Source organism: Diabrotica virgifera, chromosome 1, assembly GCF_917563875.1.
Source record: "Diabrotica virgifera virgifera chromosome 1, PGI_DIABVI_V3a".
NCBI classification, from domain to species: domain Eukaryota; kingdom Metazoa; phylum Arthropoda; class Insecta; order Coleoptera; family Chrysomelidae; genus Diabrotica; species Diabrotica virgifera.
Window position 1 is genome coordinate 277,729,187 of NC_065443.1, and position 27,198 is coordinate 277,756,384.

Here is a 27,198-nt window from a genome sequence, read left to right on the forward strand (position 1 = left end):
ATAATAAATATATTTACTAAAAACACTAATAATATATTCTTTTCACGCACACCTTATTTGCGCTACATAACTTAAAATATGTAGCGACTAATACCATACTGTCGGTGTGCGCATGCGCCAGGGAATGTAAAAATTCACCCTCGTTTCTAAAGAAGTATAACTTCAAAAATTATCGATTTCACAGGAAAATTGATTACAAAGTCAAAAGGAGATATAGTTAATGAAAAATACGTATCGAAGTACTGTCAGATCGGTCCTATTTTTTTTATAAACAAAGGCCAAAGTACAAAGATGTGGTTGTTTCTTTGATTTTTTGATAAACTATGGTTTTATGAAGAGACGGTTGACATCAATTTTTACAAATTAATATTCATCAATACTTTTCATAATTATAATAAAAAAACATTTTTGCACTATTTGCGGTGCATTTACTATTTGAGGGTGTTAAAGCCAAAGTGGTGTAAGTCATATTTTTGAAATGATGTAAGTCTTGCTTTATAATCTTTATTATAGACCTCTTGTCATCAGGAAAAGTGGTTTAAATTTTTACAGTAATACAGTAAACACCACTTTTGCTTTTAGGAGGTCTATTTATATATGAAAATTATAAAGCAAGACTTACATCATTTCAAAAGTATGGCTTACACCACTTTGGCTTTAACACCCTCAGTCATACACAGACATTTTGAACGTAGAATACATGAGAAGATTAAAAAAATCGAAGACTTTTAACATAGACCAAAATGACTGACTTTTTTCAAAAGCATAGCATCTTAAATATATAAGCGCTTTATGTAAATGCAACTTAATCTATGTACTTATGTAATTTTTATTTTTCTTATATTAGTGCAAAAGTTTATGTATTCGCCGTGTGCAAGTACTTGGGAGGGGATACGAGAAACGATCATGCGCGAATAGCGGAGAAATCTTGCAACTTTTTTAAATAATGCATTGTCAATTGAAATTATCAAGTTGACGTATATTTCATATCTACCGTCAATGAAGAAGAAAAATTATATGTTGCTCCACAATATTGATATGATATGCAATTATTATATAAAAGTAAATTTAATTAATTGTATTTTGCTTGCAGTAGTGCATTTTAATAATTAATTTTATTTACTACATACAAGTGTTTACCTTTTAATAACATAACCTTAATATTACTTTTCTTCTTAAAATTTTTTTGGGCTATGGCCTTGACAATTATTGTTCAGCAACCAGGACTAATATAATTGGCCAACATAATTAAAAGTGCTAAAAATATTGCTGAGCTATGAAACCAGGTGTCACTTTTCCGAACTTGCACGGTCGCAATAAAGGACACACATCTTATGGAAAATAAAATGTCCCTCAAATTCAATAAAATTTACATGAATAGATTCGTCTCCAAATTACGACCATTTCATATTACTGCGCCAACTCTGAATTTTGCTTAATAACGGCGTAAATTGATATAAATAAATCTGAAATCAAATAGGTTAGTACGTGACAGAGAAAAACTATTTTATAATTCATTACTCCATTTATATCTTCTGAAGGTTCTTCTTCTTATAGATAATAAATGACAACGGCTTAAGCTCTAGTCGGCTTAGCTCACGCTGGGTTTAAGATGTTTTGAATAGCATCTAGATAATAGTATTTAGGAATGACATCTTTATGTACTTCAAAAATGTGATTTCGATAAACTTTAATTACAATTTGCGCCGTTATTAATCAAAATTCAGAGTTGGCGCACTGATATGAAATGGTCGTAATTTGGAGAAGAATCTATTTATGTAAATTTTATTAAATTTGAGCGATATTATATTTTCCACAAGATGTGTGCGGTGTCCTTTGTTTTTTTTTTTTCTTTTTATACATTTTAAAATTAAGTTTGACCTTATGAGATTTATTTTTTGTTATCTTTTTATGGTAGGTCTAAATGTATGCATGTATGTACAATTATACATAAATAAGAAATAAATTTTCGCATTATCCATGTTTTTCAATTATCCGTAACACGTCCGGACTCATGGAGCACGGATAATCGGGGTAATGTAATGATAAATACGATGTTTAAACAATTACTTGCATCATTAGTATGCGAAAATTTATATAAATACATTGTTTACGACAAATTTATCGCAGAGATAAGAATTTATTAAAATAGTTAAATATGTATTTATGTTACCCAAAAATTGAAATAATATATATAAATTGTCAATTTTTTGATTTATCAGGAAAATAAAAATTATCCAGTTGTTAAAAAATTCCGTCGATTTACAACGCTTTAAAAGAAATAATGAAAGGTTCTACGGTTTTTAAAACCGGAGATATCGTACATTCTTTAAAGCGCTTAAATTTAAACTTCCAAAATAGTGGTATAACTAGACCCAAACCCAGACATCCAAAGTGAAAGTTATCTTCCAACACCAAATTATTCTATATGGTCCACATAATGTTCAGAAAAAAGTCACACCATTTTGAGCGTCGGGTTTTGGGGGGCAGAGGGGGAAGAAATCGGTAAATTCGTAGTTTTTTACGTGTTTCGCAAAATATTTCTAAAACTATGCGGTTAAGCATGAACAACCGTCTATATAAAAATGTTCTACATTAAATTCGAAATAAAAAAGACCCTATACATAATCCTTCTATAAGGCCAAGAATATAATATTCTTAATTGCATGTCAAAAAATGCGCAATAACTATCTCTTAAAACCTACCAAATTTCATTTGCATATCTCAACCGGTTTTAGGGCAATAAATAACTCGTCAGTTTGTAAGAAAAAATTCAACATCCTGTATCTCGGAAACGAAGCATTTGCGAACATATGTTTATAAAGCAAACGGTCATTATTTTTTCATGCAGAATTACCCCTTCAAGTTTGTCGCACTTATTTAGAAACACCCTGTACTGATGAAGATCATGGATAGTTGTTAAAGTACCTAACTTTTGTATTATCCAACATAAGCGAATGAATCAAAAAACAGAATGTTAATAAAACCTAATAGTGCAGCCGATATGTGAAACAATTGTGCATTTAATGGTAGAAGCATATAATTTGGACCTCATATACTACACATATAAAGGTTCAAATTTAGATACGAGGCCATCTCAGTTTTTGTTCCTTTTACAAAAATGACGAGCATTCAAAATGGCGACTAAACATATGTGACTAATAGCACCATAACTTTTGAACGAAACGTCAGATTTCAATCAAATTTGGTATAAAGGTTCTTTTTTTGATGATTAATATCGAGGTCTTGAACCGGAAGAATCGGTTTACCAGAATTTGTGTTTTTATTGTTTTTTTATGTAATAATATGTTGTTTTTTTTTTCAATTCTTTCACCCTGTATATATAAATTTTTCAAAAAGGTAATACCGCCATTGAAAAGAGTGTAAATATATTTTTAGGAAATATTTTGAACTTTTCAGTTGTGTTAATTACCATTTAATAAATGCATAACGTATGTTCACATGTACCTATCTGCGGCAGATTCATTTTGAATGCCCGCCATTTTTGTAAAAGACTAAATCTGAGATGGCCTCATATCTAAATTTGAATCTTTGTATGTGTAGTATGTGTGGTCCAAATTATATGCTTCTACCATTAAATGCACAATAATTCTTATATTATTATTTGCACGAATCTGCCGCACATAGGTGCCTACATGTGAAGATACGTTATGCATGTATTAAATGGTAATTAATATAACTAAAGAGTTCAAAATATTTCCTAAAAAATATTTTTACGCTCTTTTCAACGCCGGTATTACCTTTTTGAAAAATTAATATATACAGGGTGAAAGAAATGAAAAAGAAACAACATATTTTCACATAAAAAAAAAACAGTAAAAACACAAATTCTGGTAAAACGATTCTTCCGGTTCAAGACCTTGATATTATTCATCAAAAAAGAACATATACCAAATTTGGTTGAAATCTGACATCTCGTTCAAAAGTTATCGTGCTATTAGTCACATATGTGTAGTTTCCATTTTGAATGCCCGCCATTTTTGTAAAAGAAACAAAAACTGAGATGGCCTCGTATCTAAATTTGAACCTCTATATATGTAGTATATGTGGTCCAAATTATATGCTTCTAATATTTGCACGAATCTGCCGCATATAGGTACATGTGAAGATACGTTTTGCACATAATAAATGACCCGTGTTGAGCTGCCCCCCCCCCCCCCCCACTTGCAAAAATTAAAAACAAATAGCGCTGATTTATGAGCTTTCATATTCCGCAAATTAAAAAATTTGAGCTCGTTACACTGAGCAGGAATATAATATTTTAGTGGGGGGAGGGGGGCTGACTCAGCCCCCCCCCACTACTTAAAAATAAGGATATTGAATCGATCTTTGCGGCAGAATTACGAGCTATTTATGAGCTCTTGAAATGATATAGTTTCGATTTTTGAGCTCACCCCCTTCACTCCCAAACAACCCTTTAATTGATTTAAATTCTAACTATTAAGAGAAACATGCTGAAAACAATTAAAGTATATGGTATCGCGGATATAATTCCTATATATTCTAAGAATAAACTCTTAAATCTGGGAAGAATTTGGAAATAAAATGGAAAGTGATAGTAACGGTAATGCCTAATTGCTCTATAGGACCCTAAAAAATCTAAGACAAAAGAAATCAAACGGAGTAACAGGTTTAGAGGACAAAGATGGTAACATATTATTAAAAAATGAAAAGATCACCGAAAGATGGCGGGAACATTTTATGAAAGTATTAATGGGAGACAACAACGAAATAGAGAATGACAGGGAGGAGTACAATTTAAATGAACAACAAGATGATGATGACATAACATACGAAGAATACAGGGAAGTGATTCTAAAATTAAAAAATGGCAAGGCTACAGGACACAATAATATTAAGGCTGAGCTGATTAAATATATGGAAGGAGAAGGATTACAATTGCTATGGAAGATCATAAGGAGCTGTTGGCGTACCGGATGCATACCTAGAGATTGGACTCTTGCAACTATTCTACCATTACACAAAAAGGAGATAAACATAAGTGTTCTAACTACAGGGGAATATCATTGTTGGTAGTTGCTAGTAAAATCTACGAAATAATACTAGAGAAAAAGCTTCGAGATAATATCGAGGCCACACTGGATGACAGCCAATGCGGCTTTAGGCCAGGGTGAGGTACAACCGATCTCATATTCACGGTGAGACAGTTATCAGAAAAAGCCCTAGAGCATAACAGTAAGTTGTTTCTCTGTTTTGTGGACTTGGAAAAAGCATTTAATCGCGCGCCACGGAACAAGATCTGGGAAATATTAAACCGTAGAAATGTGAAACCGAAGTTAATCCAAGCAATAAAGAGTATATATAAATGTACACGTAATAATGTAAGAACGAACAATCGCTCATCTCTAGAATTCTACACAAGGACAGGTGTAAGACAAGGCGGTGTTCTCAGTCCTTTGTTATTTATCACTCTAATGGACGAAATTGCAAAAGAATGAAGGGGTAAGGTAAAAAGAACTAGGGTTGGGGTGTATAAACTTCAACAAGTTTACGTGTCACGAGTTGATATATGCCGATGACCTGGTAATTGTGGCAAAATCAGAAAAAGACTTGCAAGTGAATGTGAATGTTTGGAATGAAGCCTTTAAGAAATTTGGGATGAAAATAAATATTGAAAAAACAGAAGCTTTAGTAATATCGAAAACTCAAGAAAATATAAATGTAAATCTGAATAATGAGACCATTACACAAGTAGAGGACTTCAAGTATTTAGGATCAACAATGAATGGGCAAGGAAATATAGAACCAGAACTAAACAGCAGGGTAATGAGTGCAACAAAATTATACTATGCATTAAATAAAAGTTTTATTAGGAAGAAAGAAGTACAGTAAAACCTCGATATAACGGACCTCTATTTAACGGACTTCGGATATAACGAACCAAAAATCCGGTCAAATGTAAAAAAAATTAAAAACGTCCTGTTAATATTATACATACTTAACCCTGCCCATACCAAGATACACTGAATAACAACGGGGTCCCTGTAGATCCCAAACGCTATATTTTACAAAGAATTTCAACAAAATTTTTATTATAGCATAATGAGGACAAATTTCTAAATAGTCTGATTTATTTTAAACCTATTTTTATATAACGGACTTTCGGCTTTAACGGACACCCCGTTCCCCCAATTAGTCCGTTATATCGAAGTTTTACTGTAGGTAAGCCTGAAAACAAAAATAAAAGTATTTCAAACTGTATACGAGCCGGTGTTACTCTACGGTAGTGAAACTTATATATTCTAAGAATAAACTCTTTAATCACGCGCATTTCGATTATTGAGCTACAACCCCTTCGCAAGAAAACCACCCTATCTTCCCAGCTTAAGAGAAAGTTGTACATAAAATGCATTAAATTAATTAGTTGGCGACTACATATCATTTAATAATTTATGAGCTCCCAAAATACGCGTATTTAGATCATTAAATTGCAATTCCTTTTGTATAGTGCAGCCACTGAAGGTAAAAGTCAACTATTACCTTCAATTTCGGTGAACATTCATCGATTTTCACAAAAATTTGTGAGTGGTTAGACGATAGCTCAAGAAACAAAGGTGACATGGTGACACCTTGCGCCTTTACCCTGAGGGTGGATACCGCCCCTTCTTGGGGGTGAAAATTATTTTTTATTAAAAATAACTCCAAAAATCGATAGAAGGGCAAATTATAAGCAGAATTTGTTATATAAAGTTACTAAAATAAATCAATACTTTTTGAGTTATTAAAGATCAAAGATTTTAATTTTTCGTGAAAAAAATGTGTTTTAAAGCGGTTTCTCGTAAATCACTTAAAAATTGTAAGTTTTTACAAAAAAGTTATCATTACCAAACTTAAAGCTTTGAAAAGCCTTTTATTATTAATTCAAAGTGTAACTAATAAGTAGATAACTAAATGTATTTTTTTTTTCGGTGAGTACTTAAATCTAATAGTTCAAGCCTAATTAACAGGAAAATGATGCATTTTATAAAATATACTTAATATACATTTGTCAAAGTACTCGGAAATACCTATTAAATGAGCACCGAGAGAAGTTGATATCATCAAAATTAAGCAAATGAACATGAAAATAATAGAACCCTTTCGATTTTTTTAGTAAAAAGTGAAAAATAAAACGAACGCCATTTCCACAAAAATTAAAATTTTTAACAATCCCTATAAAACTTTCTTTACTTTAGATAAGTAATGACCTTAAACATTTTGACTGATTTAGAATGCATATCTAACCTATTATCCTAAAAAATAAAGTATTTGAAAGATTAAATCTAATACAGTTTTATAGCTCTTGAAATTACCGTTCAAATAGTTGGACGTGCCTGATATCATAAAAATTAACAGTTATTAAAGAAAAACAAAATTTTTTTTGGAAAAATTTTTGGAGTATAAAATTTGATGCTATCAACTTCTTCTGGAGCTCATTCGATAGGTATTTCTAAGTTCTTTGACAAGTATTTATTAAGTGTTATAAAATGCATCGTGTTCCGGTTATTTAACCTTGGATCCTTAGATTTGAATACTCGCAGAAAAAAATATACATTCAATTACCTATAAGTAACTTACTTTAAATTAACATTAAATGGTTTTACAAGTAAGGAATTTAATATAGTTTTTATAAGCTTCAATTTTAGTGATGAAAACTTTTTTGTAAAAAACAGTTTTCAGTTTAGCTTTCAAAATAGTATTTTTACAGTTTTTTTGTTATTTATGAAAAATCGCTTTAAAGCATGCATTTTTTTAACAAAAATTAAAATATTTGATCTTTAATAACTCAAAAAGTGTTTATTTATTTTAATAACATTATATAACAAATTTTGCTTAGAATTTGCCTCTATCGATTTTTGGGGTTATTTTTCAAAAAGTAATTTTCACCCCCGAGAAGGGGCGATATCTAGCCCAGACTAAAAATGCAAGTTGGTACCATGGTATTTTTGTTTCTTGAGGTATCCTCTATCCACTAACCAATTGTTGTGAAAATGAATGGGGGTTCACCGAAATCGAAGGTCATAGTTGATTTTTACCTTTAGTGACTGCACTATAGAAAGAAAATTGCAATTCAATAATTGAAATGCGTGTATTTTGCGAGCTCATAATTAAACGATATGTAGTCGCCAAATAATTAATTTAATTCATTTTAAGTACAACTCTATCTTAAGCCGGGAAGCCTTAGAATATAAGCTATACTAATTCAGCTACTATTAACTCTTTTGTAAAAACTTACAGTTTTTCAGTGATTTACGAAAAACCGCTTTAAAACATGCATTTTTTTCACGAATAATTAAAATCTTTGATCTTTAATAACTCAAAAAGTATTGACTTATTTTAATAACTTTATAGATTTTGCTTATAATTTGTCCTTCTATCGATTTGTGGAGTTACTTTTAATAAAATAATTTTCACCCCCGAGAAAGGGCGGTATACACCCTCAGGGTAAAGGCGCAAGGTGACACCATGTCACCTTTGTTTCATAAGGTATCGTCTAACCACTCACCAATTTTCGGGTATAATATCACAAGAGAGTGAGAATAAATTGAAAATAATGCGACAGTTTTTCGAAAATTTGTTGTCTGGCAATAGACACGAGTGCCCGCAGGGCTCGAGTGGCTATTGCCCAATGACAACAAATTTGAGTAAAAATGAAGCATTATTTTCTTATTTATTCTTACTGTCGTGTGATATTCGTAAGATCATTTTTTAATACGTATATTATGGATATTTTCTTAAATGTGACAGTTGTCAAAACTAGGAAACTGGTTGCCATTAAACAGAAACAATCTACTAAAAAAAATTCTATCGGTAATTTTCTACACTAGATAATTCTCAGTATAATTTTAATCTGATTGGACAGAATTAAACACGTGATCAAATATCTTACTATACGATTGGAAGTTAAAAAAAGTGAAAATCGATGAAGGTTCACCGAAATTGAAGGTAATAGTTGATTTTTACCTACAGTGACTGCACTATACATAAGGAATTGCAATTTAATAATCTAAATGCGCGTATTTTGGGAGCTCATAAATTATTAAATGATATGCAGTCGCCAAATAATTAATTTAATGCATTTTATGTACAACTCTCTCTCTCTTAAGCCGGGAAGATAGGGTGGTTTTCTTGCGAAGGGGTTGTAGCTCAATAATTGAAATGCGCGTGATTTAAGAGTTTATTCTTAGAATATAAGCTATAGGAATTATATCCGCGATACGATATATTTTAATTTTTTCAGCATGTTTCTCTTAAGTTAAATCAATTAAAGGGTTGTTTGGGGGGTGAAGGGGGTGAGCTCAAAAATCGAAACTATATCATTTCAAGAGCTCATAAATAGCTCGTAATTCTGCCGCAAAGATCGATTCAATATCCTTATTTTTAAGTATCCCCCACTAAAATATTAAAATACTGCTCAGTGTAACGAGATCAAAATTTTTAATTTGCGGAATATGAAAATTCATAAATAGCTCATAAATCAGCGCTATTTGTTTTTTAATTTTTGCAAATGGGGCAGCTCAACACGGGTTAATAAATGGCAATTAACATAACTAAGAAGTTAAAAATATTTAAAAAAAAAATATTTTTACGCTCTCTTTAATGGCCGTATTAACTAAGTATCTGAAAAATTAATACATACAGGGTAAAATAATTGAAAAAAAAACAACATATTTTTTCATAAAAACCAGGAAAAACACAACTTTTGGTAAACCGATTCTTCCGGTTCAAGACCTCGATCTTATACAGGGTGTCCCGAAAAGAATGGTCATAAATTATACCACAGATTCTGGGGTCAAAAATATGTTGATTGAACCTCACTTACCTATATACAATAGTGCACACAAAAAAAGTTACAGCCCTTTGAAGTTACAAAATGAAAATCGATTTTTTTTCATATATCGAAAACCCTTCGAGATTTTTCATTGAAAATGGACGTGTGGCATTCTTATGGCAGCAACATATTAAAAAAAAAATTAAAGTGAAATTTGTGCACCCCTTAAAAATTTTAAGGGGGTTTTGTTCCTTTAAACCCCCCCAAACTTTTGTGTACCTTCCAATTATATTATTATTGTGACACCATTAGTTAAACAAAATGTTTTTGAAACTTTTTTGCCTCTTAGTACTTTTTTGATAAGCCAGTGTTTATCGAGCTATTTTGAATATTTGTCGAATCCACCACATATTTGTATATGGATGGTTAAGTACGATTATAGAGACCTGTTAATCTGAAAATGTATTTATAATTTACATTTTTAGGTATATTTTGAAAAAGAAGTCATATCTCGATAAAAGGTGATTTGTCAAAAAAAGAGTAAGAGGCAAAAAAGTTTTAAAAACACTGTTTTTAACTAATGGTATCACAATAATAGTGTAATTGGAACGTACACAAATATTTGGGGGGTTTAAAGGGACAAAACCCCCATAAAATTTTTATGTAAATATATTAAAAAAGAAGCCGAATCTCGATAAAAACTTGCTTATTGAAAAAATACTAAGAGGCAAAAAAGTTTTAAAAACGTTGTGTTTAACTAATGATACCACAATAATGAATTAATTGGAACGTATACAAAAGTATGGGGGGGTTTAAGGGAACAAAACCCCCATAAAATTTTTATGGGGTGGACAAACTTCACTATAATTTTGTTTTAAGATGTTACTGCCATAAGAATGATACATGTCAATTTTCAATAAAAAATCTCTAATAGTTTTCGATATATTGAAAAAATTCGATTTTCATTTTGTAACTTCAAAGGGCTGTAACTTTTTTTATGAGCACATTTGTACTAAGGTAAGTTAGGTTCAATCGAACTATTTTTGACCGTAGAATGTGTGGTATAATTTATGACCATTCTTTTCGGGACACCCTGTATATCAAAAAAGAACCTATATACCAAATTTGGTTGAAATCTGAAGTCTCGTTCAAAAGTTATCGTGCTATTAGTCGCATATGTATAGTTGCCATTTTGAATCCCCGCCATTTTTGTAAAAGGCAAAATCTGAGATGGCGTCCTATCTAATTTTAAAACTTTATATGTGTAGTATAAATACGTGGTCCAAATTATATGCTTCTATCATTTTAAATGCACAATTCTTATAATATTTGCACGAATCTGCCGAACTATAAGGCTATAATTGGGTTTTAATTTCAGTATTTTATAAATGCTAGAATATTCCACAGGGTGTTGCGAACTTTGAGAAAAAAACACAGTTTGATTCGGACACCTGGTATAAGTGGTATACAATGAAAATTTACCCATTTAGCAACAATATTATTACAGCGATATTGTTAAAGAATAAGGCTATAGAATATTAAAAAAATCACTAAAATCGGACAACAGGTTTAGGAGATAGGAGACATAAAAAATGGCCCATTTTTGGGGTGTCCGTTTTCTCTGACGCGCAGTGTATAAAGATCTTTTAATCCAAATAATATCAAAAACCTATGTTTTCTAGAAAACTACATACCTTTTTAGCATGTTCTTGTCCGACCACGTGCTTGTTTAAGTAATCGTATATCTTCTTTGGATGAGGCGGAGGTTTCTTGTACTGACCACTTTTGGCGTCGACACCTTCCTTCTTTTTGCTATCTACTTCGCTTAAAACGACGAAGAAATGATGACATTTCTCGCATTTAACGAACCTGCAACAAGAATTTCCGATTATTAAAAATACATACAAAAATATACAGCTGACATGTGGGGAAACCCCGAAATTAAAAAAAATATATTTTGTTGTACTATTATATTATATTAAATACCTATTATTTAATTTAAAATATATAAGTTGAGAATTAGTTTTTTATAAAAATCAGTACTAAAATTAATACTATTACTAATTTTTAAAGTTAAGTGAAAAATGTAAAGTAGAAATTATTGCTTACATGGTGTTGCTATTGTTGAAAAAGCTTTTGACATTTGCCTACTGCCTAGAATGTCTAATAATAAGTGCGTTCGCGGGTACAGTTGACAACATAGATATAAAATAATACTCTAGATTGCGCTCTGCGATCTTAAAATGGGTGACGGTTGCGACAGAGATAAATGAGCCTATTTGGTCGGTAGTCTCTTTTTAATTTAAGGGGAATATCGACGACGTGAATATCCGTGAATATCCACTTTATCGAGTAATATGTGTTGACAGTTGGAGCGGGTGGTGACGGGAAATGGTCTTTGGTCTTCGGACGTGGATAATCGTGGTTCGAATCCCATACTTTACTTTTTTTATTTTTATTTAATCAATATTGCGTTTATTAGATATTTTTACATCTGAAAAATGGACCTAAGTAAATCTAGCAGATAATAAATGTATGTATAGTAAGTTAATATTGGAATACATAATTTGTGAACTGCATAGTAAAATAAAAGACATTCGTTATTAATATAAATTCGTCCTTATTCGAATGATGTGAATGTTTTGCTTCTACTTTTTTAAAAAATTGTAACAATAGTTTCATAAATAAAAATAATGTCTAATTACTTATAATTGAATCGGTCATTTCAAAAACAGCAAAGTCCACAATTTTCAGAAACTAACTTTTTGAGAGGAATAGACTCCTTTAAGATAAACGTTGTGTGCAAAAACGACACCAGTCTAGTAAAAATATTAGGAACAAAACTACAATATAACTCTGAATTTTGATGTCATCCATCTTTCGACTAATAGTTAGTTTTCTTTGCTCTTCTGTAAAATTAGGAATATGTGACTCGTGTTGTTTTTGAAATGACCGATTCAATTAATAAATCGATGGTACATTATGTTGATATTAATTATTGGTAATTTTTTACGAATATTTTTAACAATTACTTTATACTATTCTACAATTAACTTATTAAAAAAATAATATTGGCTTTTATATTTTTAAAAATCTATAGGTACCTACACAGTTTTTCTTATTTGTTATATATTTCTTTGCATAGATTTACTTTAGAGATGTAATAATATCTAATAAACGCAATATTGATTAAATAAAAAATAAAAAAAGTAAAGATTGGTATGGGATTCGAACCAGGATTATCCACGTCCGAAGACAAACGACCAGTTCTCGTCGCCATCCGCTCGAACTGTCAAACCATCTAAAATACTCGACGACAGAGTAGGATAGTGACGTCGTCGATACTCCCCTTGGAATTAGAAAGAGACTACCGACCAAATAGGCTCATTTATCTCTGTCGCAACCGTCACCCATTTTAAGATCGTAAGGCGCAATCTAGAGTATTATATATCTATGGTTGACAAATTGTCGCCGACAATTTCTAACCTCACTTTTTCAGGTACCCGCGAACGCAACTAATATACAACTAGATTTTGGTGTCCAAATCTGGTATAGAGTCCTTTTCATGAGCATTTTTCAGTGCGTCACAAATGATAGAAAAAAAGGTAAGTCCGTGATAAAACACATTTATGACATCTATTCTAACATGACATTTTAGTTCAATCTGACAGTTGTCACATTTTATTTGCAATTTGGCATAGAAACAAATCAATTGTGTTTATTGCATTTATAAAATGGTATTTTCTTTGATTTGCATAGTCTTATAAATTGTACAGATTATATTCGTAGATATATTATATAATTCGTAAATAGTTTTTTCTTCGATTATAGCGCCATCTATCGACAACTCGAATAACTAGAATAAATGTTATAAATGTCTGTAATCACAGACTACAATTTAATGCGTTAGAAAGAAATCGAAAAACTGTGACGCACTGAAAAATGCTCATGAAAAGGACTTTACCATGTTGTCAGCAATACGAAAACTTTCAGATTAACGAATACTAAATATTTTGTATGTAAACTACCAAAACAATGTAGTCTGGATTTATTAATATAGGGTAAGGGTACACTTAAAACATTACACAAAAAAGTAATTTGACTAGTTATTTTAAAATACAAGGATAGCTTATGTTTAAATTTATTCTTTATCTCTCTTCAAATTGTCTTCTTCTTTTTTATTTTCCTATGGCCTTTTAACTTACAGTATACATCCAAGTTTACTAACTTTCCTTTCATTTTGTGAAATGCACACTTGATTATGGCTATACCTTGTTTTTAAACTCGGAGAAGTAAACTCAAAAGACAGATTCACACCGAATAATGTCACTAGAAAAATCACCAGATTCATCTTCTTTTTTGGTTGAGCATGTCGGCCTTCCACGGTGTAGGTAATCCATAATAGTCTAAGAGCTGGGAGCGGATTTTGTGCGTGATAAGTAATATGGAAAAACTATACGTGGATATATTGAATTAGTTGTGTACATGACTTTCCCCAACGTCCGGAAACCAGAGTGGGGGACGAGGGTAGTAATAAGGGGTCAAAGTCGCGGTTTTTATTATTTTTTTGTGACGCTCATGATCGAGATAGTGCACCAAAATTTGGGAATAAGTAGGTCATGACGTAACTAAGTTAAATCTCTAGGGGCGGAACGCTGCGTGTCCGACAAAGGGATGGGGCACGGGTGAATATAAAAAATATAAGGGGTTTTTGCGATGTTCGTGATTGGAAAGGAACTACAACGTTAACAGGGTTTTATTGTTTCATGTAGTCAATGGACCTTTATATTTGAAAAAACCGCGGAGTGCTACCATTTAAATGGGTGCGTTTTTGAGAAAGGGGTGAATTAGTCCCTAGGCACAGGGCGAACTAGGGTGAGTTCTATGCACATTTAGTGCAAACACGTCTATAGGAATATTGTTCCAGGTTAAATTTACTATCGAAATATCACATTTTAAAGTCAAAAACATGTTTTTTACAAAAATATATTCAAAAGAAAAAAACATGAAAGATAGCAATTTTGATTTTTGCCCCATAACTATTTTCCACGGGGATATAGGTATAGGCATTGCTTCACATAAAAAGAACTTCCGTCCTTCCTCTTTAAAATGGCGTTTGGTAGAAGTCCCTGTGATTTACAATTTCCAAAATATGATTTTTCAAATTTCGCCACTCACAGCTATTTTGGGATATTTTCCTTGTTACTTCGCAAACATTGTTCTGTAACATTTTTCTACGCATTTCTAGGTATACGCAATGGTACATTTAGTAGAAAGAGAAGTCAATTACCTTTAAAATGTTCTATCGTAGAAGGCCGTATAGCTAGCTATATTTAAGCAAGATATGGTTTTTCAAAATTTTATACTTTTAATGATTTTTGATATATTTTAAGATTATTTTTAAATTTCTCATTATAACTTTTTTTATTGTATATTTGGGTATATACATTGTGTAATAAAAAGGAAAGCTCATATTCTTTACTTTAAAATGGTGTACTGTAAAAAATTCTAGGACTATTTTTAAACAAGATATGATTTTTCAAAGTGTGGCATATACACACGCAATAGTTGAAAAACTTTGTTGGTATTAATTTTATGAAAAAAAGTTATTCTTTATAACATGCTCTGCCTAGTGTGAAACCTAAAATGCAATCATCAGATATAAAATTTTATTAATAGTCTACGAGGTATGTTAAAAAATATGAATTTGCTCAGGAGTAAAGTACCTTTATATTTCACAATATCGAAAAGTGTTATTAAGAAAAATTATTTGGAATTAAAAAGATTATATTATAATATGCACTTATATTCTTCTAATTGAAAAAAAAAAATAAAAAACTTTAAAAATTGTTTCAAATTACGGATACTCTTGGATATCCTACGGATATCTTTTTTAAAAGTAGTCCTAGATTTTTTTGGAACACACCATTTTAAAGTAAAGAAAATATGATGTTTTCTATTATCCACATAGTTTCAAAAGTTATGCATCACTCATCGTATTCACGATGTTAACGCTTTTATAAAGCCGTATCTTTATCACATATTTAATGGGCCTTTTTTATAAAAAATATACCATTTTTGGTTTTTTATTTTATTGGATTACCCATTTAATTGACCTGGTTTTGCCAAGGTGTAAACATTTAAAAAATTTATTCTGGTGAAATTTTTGAAAACGTGAATAAAAATGAATCGTATTTTAATTTCTGAGTTGGACCGTATAAGAATTATCAATTTAGTTGAAGAAGGCCATCACAGCGGTCCGTGGAGGAAAGAGTGGGTGTTTCGCAGAGTGATGTCTCACGGATATGAAATAGGTTCCTGGTGACAAACTCGATACGGAATAGAGCGCGGTCTGGTAGACCCGAGTTACCAATGATCGACAGAATAGATAAATCTGAATTTCCATCCGTAGAAATTCTTCGATGTCTGTACCAGCCCTCCAAATAGAATTCAGGCATGCTACAGCTGTCAGAGTATCGTTGTCTACAATAAGAAGAATTTTAGACTCAGGTTTGAGGAGTCGTCGACCAATAAGGGTTCCTCAGCTACAACCTGTTTTGGACTGCCTCCAGTGGGCTCAAGGACACATAGAGCTCCCCCAAGTGTTTTGGAATTTTGCTCTTTTTTTCAGACGAGACCAGAATCTGTTTAAATAGTAATAACCGGCGAATTTGTATGTGGCGAGAGCCAACAAGAGCTGCACAACTAGCCACACACGAATTAGCCGGTTATCACTATTTAAACAGATTCTGGTCTCGTCTAAAAAAGCGCAAAATTCCAAAATTGTTGGGGGAGCTGTATGTGTTCTTGAGACCACTGGAGGCGGTCCAAAACATATCTAGGTTGTAGCTAAGGAATTCTTATTGGTCGACGACTCCTCAAACATGAGTCTAAAATTCTTCTTCCTATTGTAGCCAACGATACTCTGACTCCTGTAGAATGCCTGAATTCTCTTTGGAGGGCTGGTACAGACACAGAAGAATTTCTACAGATTTAAATTCTGATATATCTATTCTGTCGATCATTGGTAACTCGGGGTCTACCAGACCGAGCTCTACTCCGTATCGAGTTTGTTTCCAGGAACCTATTCCATATCCGTGAGACATCACTCTGAGAAACACACAATTTTTCCGCCACGAACCGCTGTGAATGGCCTTCTTCAACTAAATCGATAATTCTTATACGGTTTAACTCAGAAATTAAAGTACGATTCATTTTTAATCACGTTTTCGAAAATTTCACCAGAATAAATTTTTCAAATGGTTACACCTTGGCAAAACCAGGTCAATTAAATGGGTAATCAAATAAAATAAAAAACCAAAAATGGCCTATTTTTTATAAAAAAGGTCCATTAAAGATGTGATAAAGATACGGATTTATAAAAGCGTAAACATCGTGAATGCGAGGGGTGATGCATAACTTTTGAAACTATGTGTATAATGTATATCCCTAAATGTACAAGAAAAAAAGTCATAATGAGAAATTTAAAAAATAATGATAAAAAATATCAAAAATCATTAAAAGTATAATACCTTGAAAAAGCAGAACTTGCTTCAAAATAGTCAAGCAACCTTATTCAACAGACCATTTTAAAGGTAATTGACTCGTCTTTATAATAAATGTACTACTGCATATACCTAGAAATGCGTAAAAAAAAACTTACAGAACAATGTTTGCGAAATAATGGGGAAAATGGCCCAAATGCTGTGAGCGGCGAATTTTGAAAAATCCTATTTCGGAAAATATAAATCCTAGAGACTTCTACTAAACGTCATTTTAAAGAGAAAGAATGTAAGTTATTTTTTGCTGAAGCAATGTCTATACCTATATCCCCGTGGAAAAAAGTTATGGGGCAAAGAACAAAATTGTTTTCTTTCGTGTTGTTTTTTTGTTTTTCTTTTGAATATATTTTTGTAAATAAAAATATTTTCTTTAAATTGACTTTAAAATATAATATTTCGATAGTAAATTTAATCTGGAACCATTTTTCTGTAGACGTCTTTGTACCAAAAGTGCATAGCACTCACCCTAATTCACCCTGTGCCTAGGGACTAATTCACCCAATTCTCAAAAACGCACCCATTTAAATGGTAGCACTCCCCGGTTTTTTTAAATTTAGAGGTCCATTGACTATATCGAGACAATAAAATCCCGTTAACGTTGTAGTTTCTTTTCGCTCTCTTATTTTGAATATAATCAATAGCCTACCATGTGGTTATTACATTTTTTTTTCTATTTAGTGTAAATTTGTTTATACACAGTACGTTACATTTTCTTCTGTCTTCAGTCCCTTTTCGAACTTTCAGTGTATTTCCTGTAATTTTTTCCAATACTCTCATCTTTGCAGTGTCCAATAGCCTTTGTGTTGTGGTTGTATCGTATGGACCGCATATGGAGATCTATCAGACATCTTCAAGAGCAACATCCAAATTACTTGAAAAAGAAGACAATCGGCAATGTGCGTTTCCAGTCATGACTTACTGCGTAGAAGTACTTTCGTTAACCCAGCCACAGCAAAGCGGCTCGAAGAAGTATGATGGGGCGGTCGTTTCTTAGACCGACTCTCAGAAACACGGTGATAAACTAGGAAATAAGAAGAAGGACAGTCATAGAGCTCATAGCCATAGAGCCCATAGTATAGCTGAAGTGGAACTGGGCGAGCCATGTGGCCAGAATGAATGACGGTACAGGGACCTAGTGATGTAAGAAGAGAATATTCTCGGCCAGAATATTCTCGTTCTTGAGAATATTCTCTTGAGAGTTGCTGCGTCCTTAATCGTGCTAAGACGATACATAAAAAAGAAAAATGAAAAAAGGAAAATGTGGATACAACTTTTCTAAGTAAACGCGAAACAAGGAGGAATTTAACTATGGAAATAATGCTAGACAATTATTTGTTTAAGAATTTTACAAGAATGTCAAAAAGTGATTTCTAACTGTTAATAAATATGATAGGGCCAAGAATAGAGAAGAAAGATCAAACATGAGAAACGCAATACCAATCTCAAGCTCTTCAGTTTTTGGCGACTGGTGACTCCTATACTCATAGAATGTCAAAAAGTGATTTCTAACTATTAATAAATATGATAGGGCCAAGAATAGAGAAGAAAGATAAAACATGAGAAACGCAATACCAATATCAAGTTCTTCAGTTTTTGGCGATTGGTGGCTCCTATATCGAGTTTAATGTATTTATTCAGGGTGCACTACTCTTCCATTTGTCTCATAGTTCCAGAAGTATGCCAGGTTCCACAACTCTGGACGTAAATGTACTACATTAATAAACCTTATTGTGATTTCATTTGACCACGTATTCATCTTTTCTTTGTATGTTTTGACAAAACCAAATTAAATTTCAACAGAGTACGGGAAATAAAGAGGAAATATAGAGCAACATGTAAAATTTTCCACAACAGTTCGACTTTATCGGCAACGCATCAGCAACTAACTGCAATAGTGTTCAAATACCAGCAAGATTTCGGTCACATGGCTCGGTCATATGGCGATATTTTAATTAGATGGCTGTAATGTTGCCAGCAACATACCAAATATATATTTTCAACAACATATTGCTTCAGAAACTAGCCCGTCTAAATGCCACTTTAGACGTAGACCAATCCATGACTGAGCTGGCGACTCGTGGAAAACAAAATCCCACAACTTCTCATCAGTACAATGAAATGCAGAATGTAGATGACCAGGATCAGCTAATGATAGAAATAAATTCTGAATCTGATGCCACATCTTTTTCTGATTAGATCATCACATCCATTACTTGCATTATTTGCTGTTAAGAAACTTTAATTTTTTTCATCAAATAAATTTTGTGTTCTCTGTTGTTTTTGTATTTTGTATAAAATTTCATGATTTTAATACCCTATTTCATCATTAACAATATCCCTAAGCGCGTCATAGGGTTCATTCTCAGAAAATTCTCCATATCGGGAATATTCTCCGATTTTTCATTCTCGAGAAATTTCCAACACTAAAGCCGATACCGCACTGCAGGATGCTAGATGGTGGCTTGGATGGTGGATTTTAAAGGTGGATGGTGGAGGGTCGCTGCATCCTGGACGCAGTGAAAAGAGTGAAATAAAGTCAGTATCCAACTGACTCCTGAGGAGACATCATGCCTCTCTCTAAAGTTGCGAAAAAAATGTTACTATCTTCGGCAATTATAATGGCATATAATGTAAATAATGTAATGGCATATAATTTAAGTAATGTTGTATCAAAAAAATGATGCAGTCTGTTATTAACTTTACACCAGTGTCTGATAGAGTAATATTCCTTCAACTTCATACAAAAACTGTAAATCTTAATATCATACAGGTCTATGCTCCTACTGCAGAAAAATCAGATGAAGAGGTTGAGGAATTCTATGAACAAATTAACCATGTTCTAAAATCTATAAAGCCAAGAGACGTCACAATTATCCTTGGTGATTTTAATTCCAAAATTGGGGAAGGAAAAAGCGGCAAATATGTAGGAAATTATGGTCTCGGGTTAAGGAACGAGAGAGGAGACCGAATGTTACAGTTCTGCCAAGAAAACGATATGATTATTTCAAACACATTTTTTAAACTCCCCAAAAGAAGGCTTTATACGTGGACATCACCTCAACATAACGCACAGAAAATAGTTAGGAATCAAATAGACTTTGTGTTGATAAATGAAAGATACAAAAACGGTATAAAATCGGTTAAGGCGTACCCAGGCGCAGATGTTTCCTCGGACCACAATCCCTTGATAGCGCGTGTAAGCATTAAACTTAAGAAACCTTCACAAAGGGTAAAACCAGATTACATAGATACCAGCCGCTTACAGAACTCAAAAATCAAAGAAGAATTAAAGCAACAGATAAATGGTAACCTAAGAATGTTGTCTACAAAGGAACCAAACACGCACGTGGAAAACAAGTGGCAAGACTTAAAAGAAGCCCTAATAAAACCCGCTCAGAATATCCTTAGCAGAGGAAATACGACAAAAAGACAAGAATGGATGACAGAAAATTTTAAGTCTCATGGAGGAACGAAGACAGTTTAAGGGAAAATGCAAACAAAAATACAACGAGATACACAAGCAAATTAGAGATGAAATAAGGTCAGCGAAAGAAAACTTTTACAAAAGAAAATGTGAAGAAATTGAAGAACTGCAATTAAAACATGATGCGTTTAACCTACATAAAAAGGTAAAAGAATTGGCAGGTATACAAAAAAGGAAGCATCCCAATACAACGCAAATGGACAAATAATAACTGACCTACAAGAAAAGCTTACGACCTGGAAGAATTATATAGAAGAACTCTTTGCCGATGAAAGAGAGGATCATGATATTGGTAACATACAAGGTGAGGAAGGACCAAAAATCTCTAAAGAAGAAATACTATATGCTATAAAAACAATGAAAAATGGCAAATCACCGGGTCCAGATGGACTTCCATCGGAACTTCTTAAGCTTGTGGAAGATGAAACAGTAAATGTTTTGGTTGACCTCTTTAACTGCATTTATAAAACGGGAGAAATACCTAAGGAATGGCTTCTGTCAACTTTTGTGACTATTCCAAAGAAAACAAACGCAAAACTGTGCACCGACCATCGCACAATAAGCTTAATGGGACACACACTAAAAGTATTTCTTAAAGTGATACATACAAGAATTCACAAAAAACTAGACGCTGACATCAGTGATACTCAGTTCGGGTTTCGAAACGGGCTTGGAACAAGGGAAGCACTATTTGCACTTAATATCATGTGCCAAAGATGCCTGGATGTTAACCAGGATATATATATGTGCTTTATTGACTACAACAAGGCGTTCGATAAAGTTCGCCACGAACACCTGATCAGACTGTTGGTAGAGAAAAACTTGGATAAAAGGGACCTCAGAATTATTTTCAATATTTACTATAACCAGAAGGCGAATATTAGAGTAGAACGGGAAACAACCGAGGAACTCGAGATCAAAAAAGGCGTAAGGCAGGGATGCATACTTTCACCAACCTTGTTTAACTTATATTCAGAAGATATTATAAACAGAGCCCTTGCTGACCAAGATATAGGAGTTAAAATAAATGGCACTTTAATAAACAATTTGAGATACGCTGATGACACAGTATTAATAGCAGAAACCCCGGAAGATCTCCAAACACTGATAAACAGAATAGTAGAGTGCAGCGAAAAGTTCGGTTTATCACTTAACATCAAAAAAACAAAAATAATGATGGTGTCGAAATCTCCACAAAATTTTTCTGACATAACCGTACATGATCAAAGAATTGAGCGTGTTAGAAAATATAATTACCTGGGAACTGTGATTAATGAAAACAACGACAACTCTGAAGAAATCAAGATCAGAATAGAAAAAGCTAGAGCTACTTTTACCAAAATGAAAACAGTTTTATGCGGAAGAGAGCTAAGTTTAAATCTTAAAATTCGCCTGATGAGATGTTACGTGCTGTCAGTTCTTTTCTATGGAATGGAAGCTTGGACACTGAAAAAGGTCGATACAAGGAAAATAGAAGCATTCGAGATGTGGATGTACCGCAGGATACTGAGAATATCGTGGACAGAGAGAGTGACAAACATGGAAGTGTTGCGAAGGATGCAGAAAGAAAAAGAACTTGCGCTTACTATTAAAAAGCGCAAACTGCAATACTTGGGACATATAATGAGGGGACAAAAGTACCAGCTACTACAATTAATTATTCAGGGAAAAATAATAGGTAAAAGATCCATTGGCAGAAGAAAACATTCATGGTTGAAGAATTTAAGAGATTGGTACAAGTGCAGCAGCTGCCAATTATTTAGATCTACGGTATCAAAAATACGCATAGCCTTGATGATAGCCAAACTTCGGAACGAGGACGGCACCTGAAGAAGAAGATAATGTAAAAAAAAAATGTTTGTCAATATTTTATTACTAAGCTGTTATTTTTAAGTAATAATAATGACCGCCAGCACGTATTAGGCGGCCGTCTATGGTGAGTGCGAGAGAGATGCCATTCCGGCAGTCCAATGGGGCATCTTACTCGCACTTAGCCGCGTCAATACGATCTTACGGCTTATTGTTAATACTTAAAAATAACAGCTTATTAATACGTTAATGACACATATTTCTTCAGGATCATGTAGGGGGGCTTTAAACTTTGATTTAGTCACTTTCTGACTTTCATAATAATAATTTTTAACCGAGTTATTAAGTCTTAAAAATGGCCATTTTCGCGTTTTTCAAATTTTAAATTGCTTATAACTCGAAAACCATCGCTTTAGAGAAAAATTACAAGAGACCTTTTTTGTCCAGAATGGTCTAAAAAAGTTAAAAAAGATTTGTCCCGACCAAAAATAATAATTTTTGCAATTTGATTAAAAAAAATTGTTAAAAAAATTTGAACCACTTTTCTCGTGGGCGACTTCTTGAACCTTATTCTGGGGTGTATTACAAATGTGATTATGCAAAAAATTATTGCTCTTCTTTTATAAACAGCCCTTATTACGCTTTCCTCCATACATGTAATATATTTATAGCGACGCTACCCGGATGGATTATCAAACACGACTAATATGGGTGGATAGACGCCTGGCGTACCACCCGATGGGTAGATGGTAGTGGGAGGCCACTGCGGCTACCGTCGTTGTATTATTCGTGGTATAAGTAGCTGGATGGTCGCCAGGCGGGTATCTACCATCCACCATCCTACCAAACTTCCTGCACTGCGGCATCGGCCTAAGGGACCCAAATAATTACAGTGTAGAGTCCTCGAGCAGATAGAGGAAACAGAGGTACGCAACTTACATACATGATGGATAAAGAATCGTTGAAATTATCGTCCATAACTGGAAGAAATTCGGGGAGGCCTATGTTCAACTTTGGACGCAGAAATCTAGATGATGATGATGCTATATAAATATGTATGTATGTATAAATAATAATAATAATAATAACAAACCTCGTAGAACTGACGAAAGTCTCCACATGAGTACATGGATCCCCGCATTTAGGACATGACAAGGTGTTTTTATTTTTGCCGCTACCACTGCTGCCATCTTTGGACGGAGGAGGAGGTGGGTTGTAGCCAGATGGTGGTTCTCCGGTACCAGCGGTTTTTAAAACTATAATACTAGTGGATATTCCTTTACTATGTGGCACGCCAGGGGTGTAGATCGTAGACAGTACTCCTAAAACATACAAAAATTTATACATAATTGAATCAAAAATGTAATTTGTTGTAATGTATAGCAATTACAATGAAACACATTTAAGTTCCACGAATATTGATATAAGCACTAAAAGCACTCTACAAGAATAACAAAGTAGCTATCAAAACGGGCAATAGACTATGCAGTCCATTTAAGACGACAAAGGGACTGCTTGACATCCCCTATCCTGTTCCAAAATATTCCTGAAAAAAAAACCCCCGAAACCATGGAAAAGCAAGTGCGAAGATACGGGCATACCAGTAAGAAACGCATACCTATATTTCCTAAGTTTTGCTGACGACCAAATAGTGATCGCGCAAGATGAAGATGAACACCTTTATGATGAGAAAACTGGAACAGGAATAACAAAGAATGGACTGGAAATAAACCTAAAAAAAAGGGATACCTAACAACGGAGAATACAGAAATAAAACAACTGGATATAGACAAAGATAAACAAATCAAAGCAACAGACAAGTACAAGTATTTAGATTTCATAATATCAAATAAAGGAACAACTGAAGAAGATACAAAAAAATAGACTAAAAAAGGCATGCTCCATTTAAAATTTCTGAGAGAAGAATGTATTTACGTTTTGACTCACCCTGTGTTCGATATAAGGAAAATTAGCAATATTAACAATTCTTAAAAATTTTCACAATCAACAAAAAAATATGGCACCAATAAACCATTGCTGTTGTGCTTATTACATATTATACAGGGTGATTCATTAAGAATGTCCAATCTCTGAGTTGTCGACTCTAGACCTCAAAATATTAAGATTTAACCCAAACCACTTAAATAAAATATGGCTCCTTACTGAGTTACAGGGTGTTTTATTTAAAAATTTAATAAATATTTTTACCCAGTGCTTTAAAACCATTTGACATATTCTTGTCATACTTGGCAAAATATGTAGGTACTGTCCGTCCTACTAAATTATGATAAATAAACATTTCTGGCTACTACCAGAGGCGTACGACAGGGGTCAGTGAATGGTTGACCCTTCCCACATTCCACGCCACTGGATGAATTGGTATTTTAGCGCAATATTTCGATTCTCCAATCCTTTCTATGTAAATAATACATTCTCCATTCGTAACGTTAAAGTCGTTAGTTTTCGAGATATTTGAAGTTGAAAATGAGACGGCACAGCTATTTTGATTAATGTATTGTGCCCTTTCATTTTTAACTTCAAATATCTCGAGAACTAATGATGTCATCCGTACGAATGAAGAGTATATTATTTACGAAGGAAGTATTGGAAAATCGAAAAATTGAACTAAGATAGTGATTCCGCCAGTGGCGTAGAATGTGGGAAGGGTCAATCATTCACTTTCCCCTGTCGTACGCCTCTGGTAGTACCCAAAAAAGTTTTTTTAACATAATTTGGTAGATTGTACAGTATCTACACTTTCTGCCAAATATGATAAGGATACGTCAAATACTTTTAAAGCACTGGATACAAATTGTTAATATTTATGTAACAGGGATTTTTGATTTAAAAATAAAAAAAAAAATTATACCCATTCCTTTAAAAGTATTTGAAATATCCTTATCACACTTTGTCAAAAAGTGTAGGTACTGTATACACTCTACTAATTTATGTTAAATAAACGTTTCTGGCTACTACCAGAGGCGTACAGGGGAAAGTGAATGGTTGACCCCTCTCAAATGCTACGCCACTGATAGAATTGCTATTTTAGCATAATTTTTACATTCTCCAATACTATATATGTAAATAATATACTCTTCATTCGTAACGCTAAAATCATTATTAGTTTTCGAGATATTTGAAATTAAAAATGAAATAGCGCAATACACTAATCAAAATAGCTGTGCCCTTTCATTTTCAACTTCAAATATCTCGAAAACTAATGACTCTAATAGCCACTTTACACGATGCAAGTAATTGCGAAATTTATTGCACAATTTCTTGCAGCAATAGAAATTGCATCGTGTCATACGCGAATTGCACAGAAAAGCTGCAACTTCTTGCAGCAATTTCTTGCTGCAAGTAGTTGCAGCTAAATAGAACATGTCCTATTTTTCATGCAATTTTTTTTGCAATTTGGTTATATTTTTAGTAACTTTTAAGGCTACACTGTTTGTTTTGACATTCTGTCATTGTAAATTTCAAACTAAACAATTTTTGACAAAACTAGAGGAACTTTCTTTTTACCAATTTCACGCTTCACAGATAACATTATTCTGGTGGATAACTTTAATTATGCAACATAGGGATTAAAGAAACTATTTTCTATTTCTTTTGTATTTAACAACTTGTTTCCTTTTGTAAATGAATGTCGTATTATAGGTATACTTGCATTAGGTATTAATTGATTTTGTTATACATAATACATATTATAATTTTCTCAAATTATAATCTAACATTTTTAATTTAATATATCTGATAACTATACTCAAAAAATTCCATTTTTAATTTATAAAAACAACATAACCTAAAATTTATGGTATGTCAAAGTTTCTGTCCATTTCATGTCAGTTTATGCAATTACTTGCACCGTGTAATCACTTTATTGCAGAAAGCTAGTTGCAACTTATTGCAGAAGTACTTGCTGCAAGAACTTGTGCAATAAATTTCGCAATTACTTGCATCGTGTAAAGTGGCTACTACGTTACAAATGGAGAATGTATTATTTACATAGAAAGGATTGGAGAATCGAAATATTGCGCTAAAATAACAATTATGCCAGTGGCGTAGAATTTGGGAATGGTAAACCTTTCACTGTCCCTTGTCGTACGCCTCTGGTAGTAGCAAAAGACGTTTGTTTATAATCATTTAGTAGGGTGTACGGTAACTGCACGTTTTGCAAAGTATGATAAGGATATGTCAAATAGTTTTAAAGTACTGGGTAAAAATAGTTATTAAATTTTTAAATAAAACACCCCGTAACTCAGTAACAAGTCACATTTTATCTAAGTGATTTGGGTTAAATCTTAATATTTTGGCGTCTAGAAGCTACAACTCGGAGATTAAACATCCTTAGTGAATCACCCTGTATATACCAATAAACCATTACTTTATACAGGGAGCTGAACTTGTTACGATTTTCATAAAAAATTGGATATAACTTTGTAAAAGCCCTATATAACATAACAAACCTTTATATTTTTGTGATGGGGGAGTTAAGAGGATTTCAAATATAAAATAAAATATAGGGTATTCCATTTAAAAAAATATAA

The 27,198-nt window shown here is 32.8% G+C and overlaps 1 protein-coding gene across 3 annotated transcripts in view; it reads right to left on the bottom strand.

Annotated features, from left to right (window-relative positions):
* LOC114327605 (ATP-dependent Clp protease ATP-binding subunit clpX-like, mitochondrial) overlaps nucleotides 1-27,198 on the bottom strand; it is a 131,969-nt gene that overhangs the window by 33,034 nt on the left and 71,737 nt on the right. For all 3 annotated transcript variants that reach the window (XM_028276277.2, XM_050642023.1, XM_028276276.2), the window contains exons 2-3: nucleotides 23,742-23,970; nucleotides 11,488-11,662 (exon numbers count right to left, since the gene is read on the bottom strand). In XM_028276277.2, coding sequence (XP_028132078.1) covers nucleotides 11,488-11,662; nucleotides 23,742-23,970 — 404 coding nt within the window. The remainder of the gene's footprint in view (nucleotides 1-11,487; nucleotides 11,663-23,741; nucleotides 23,971-27,198) is intronic.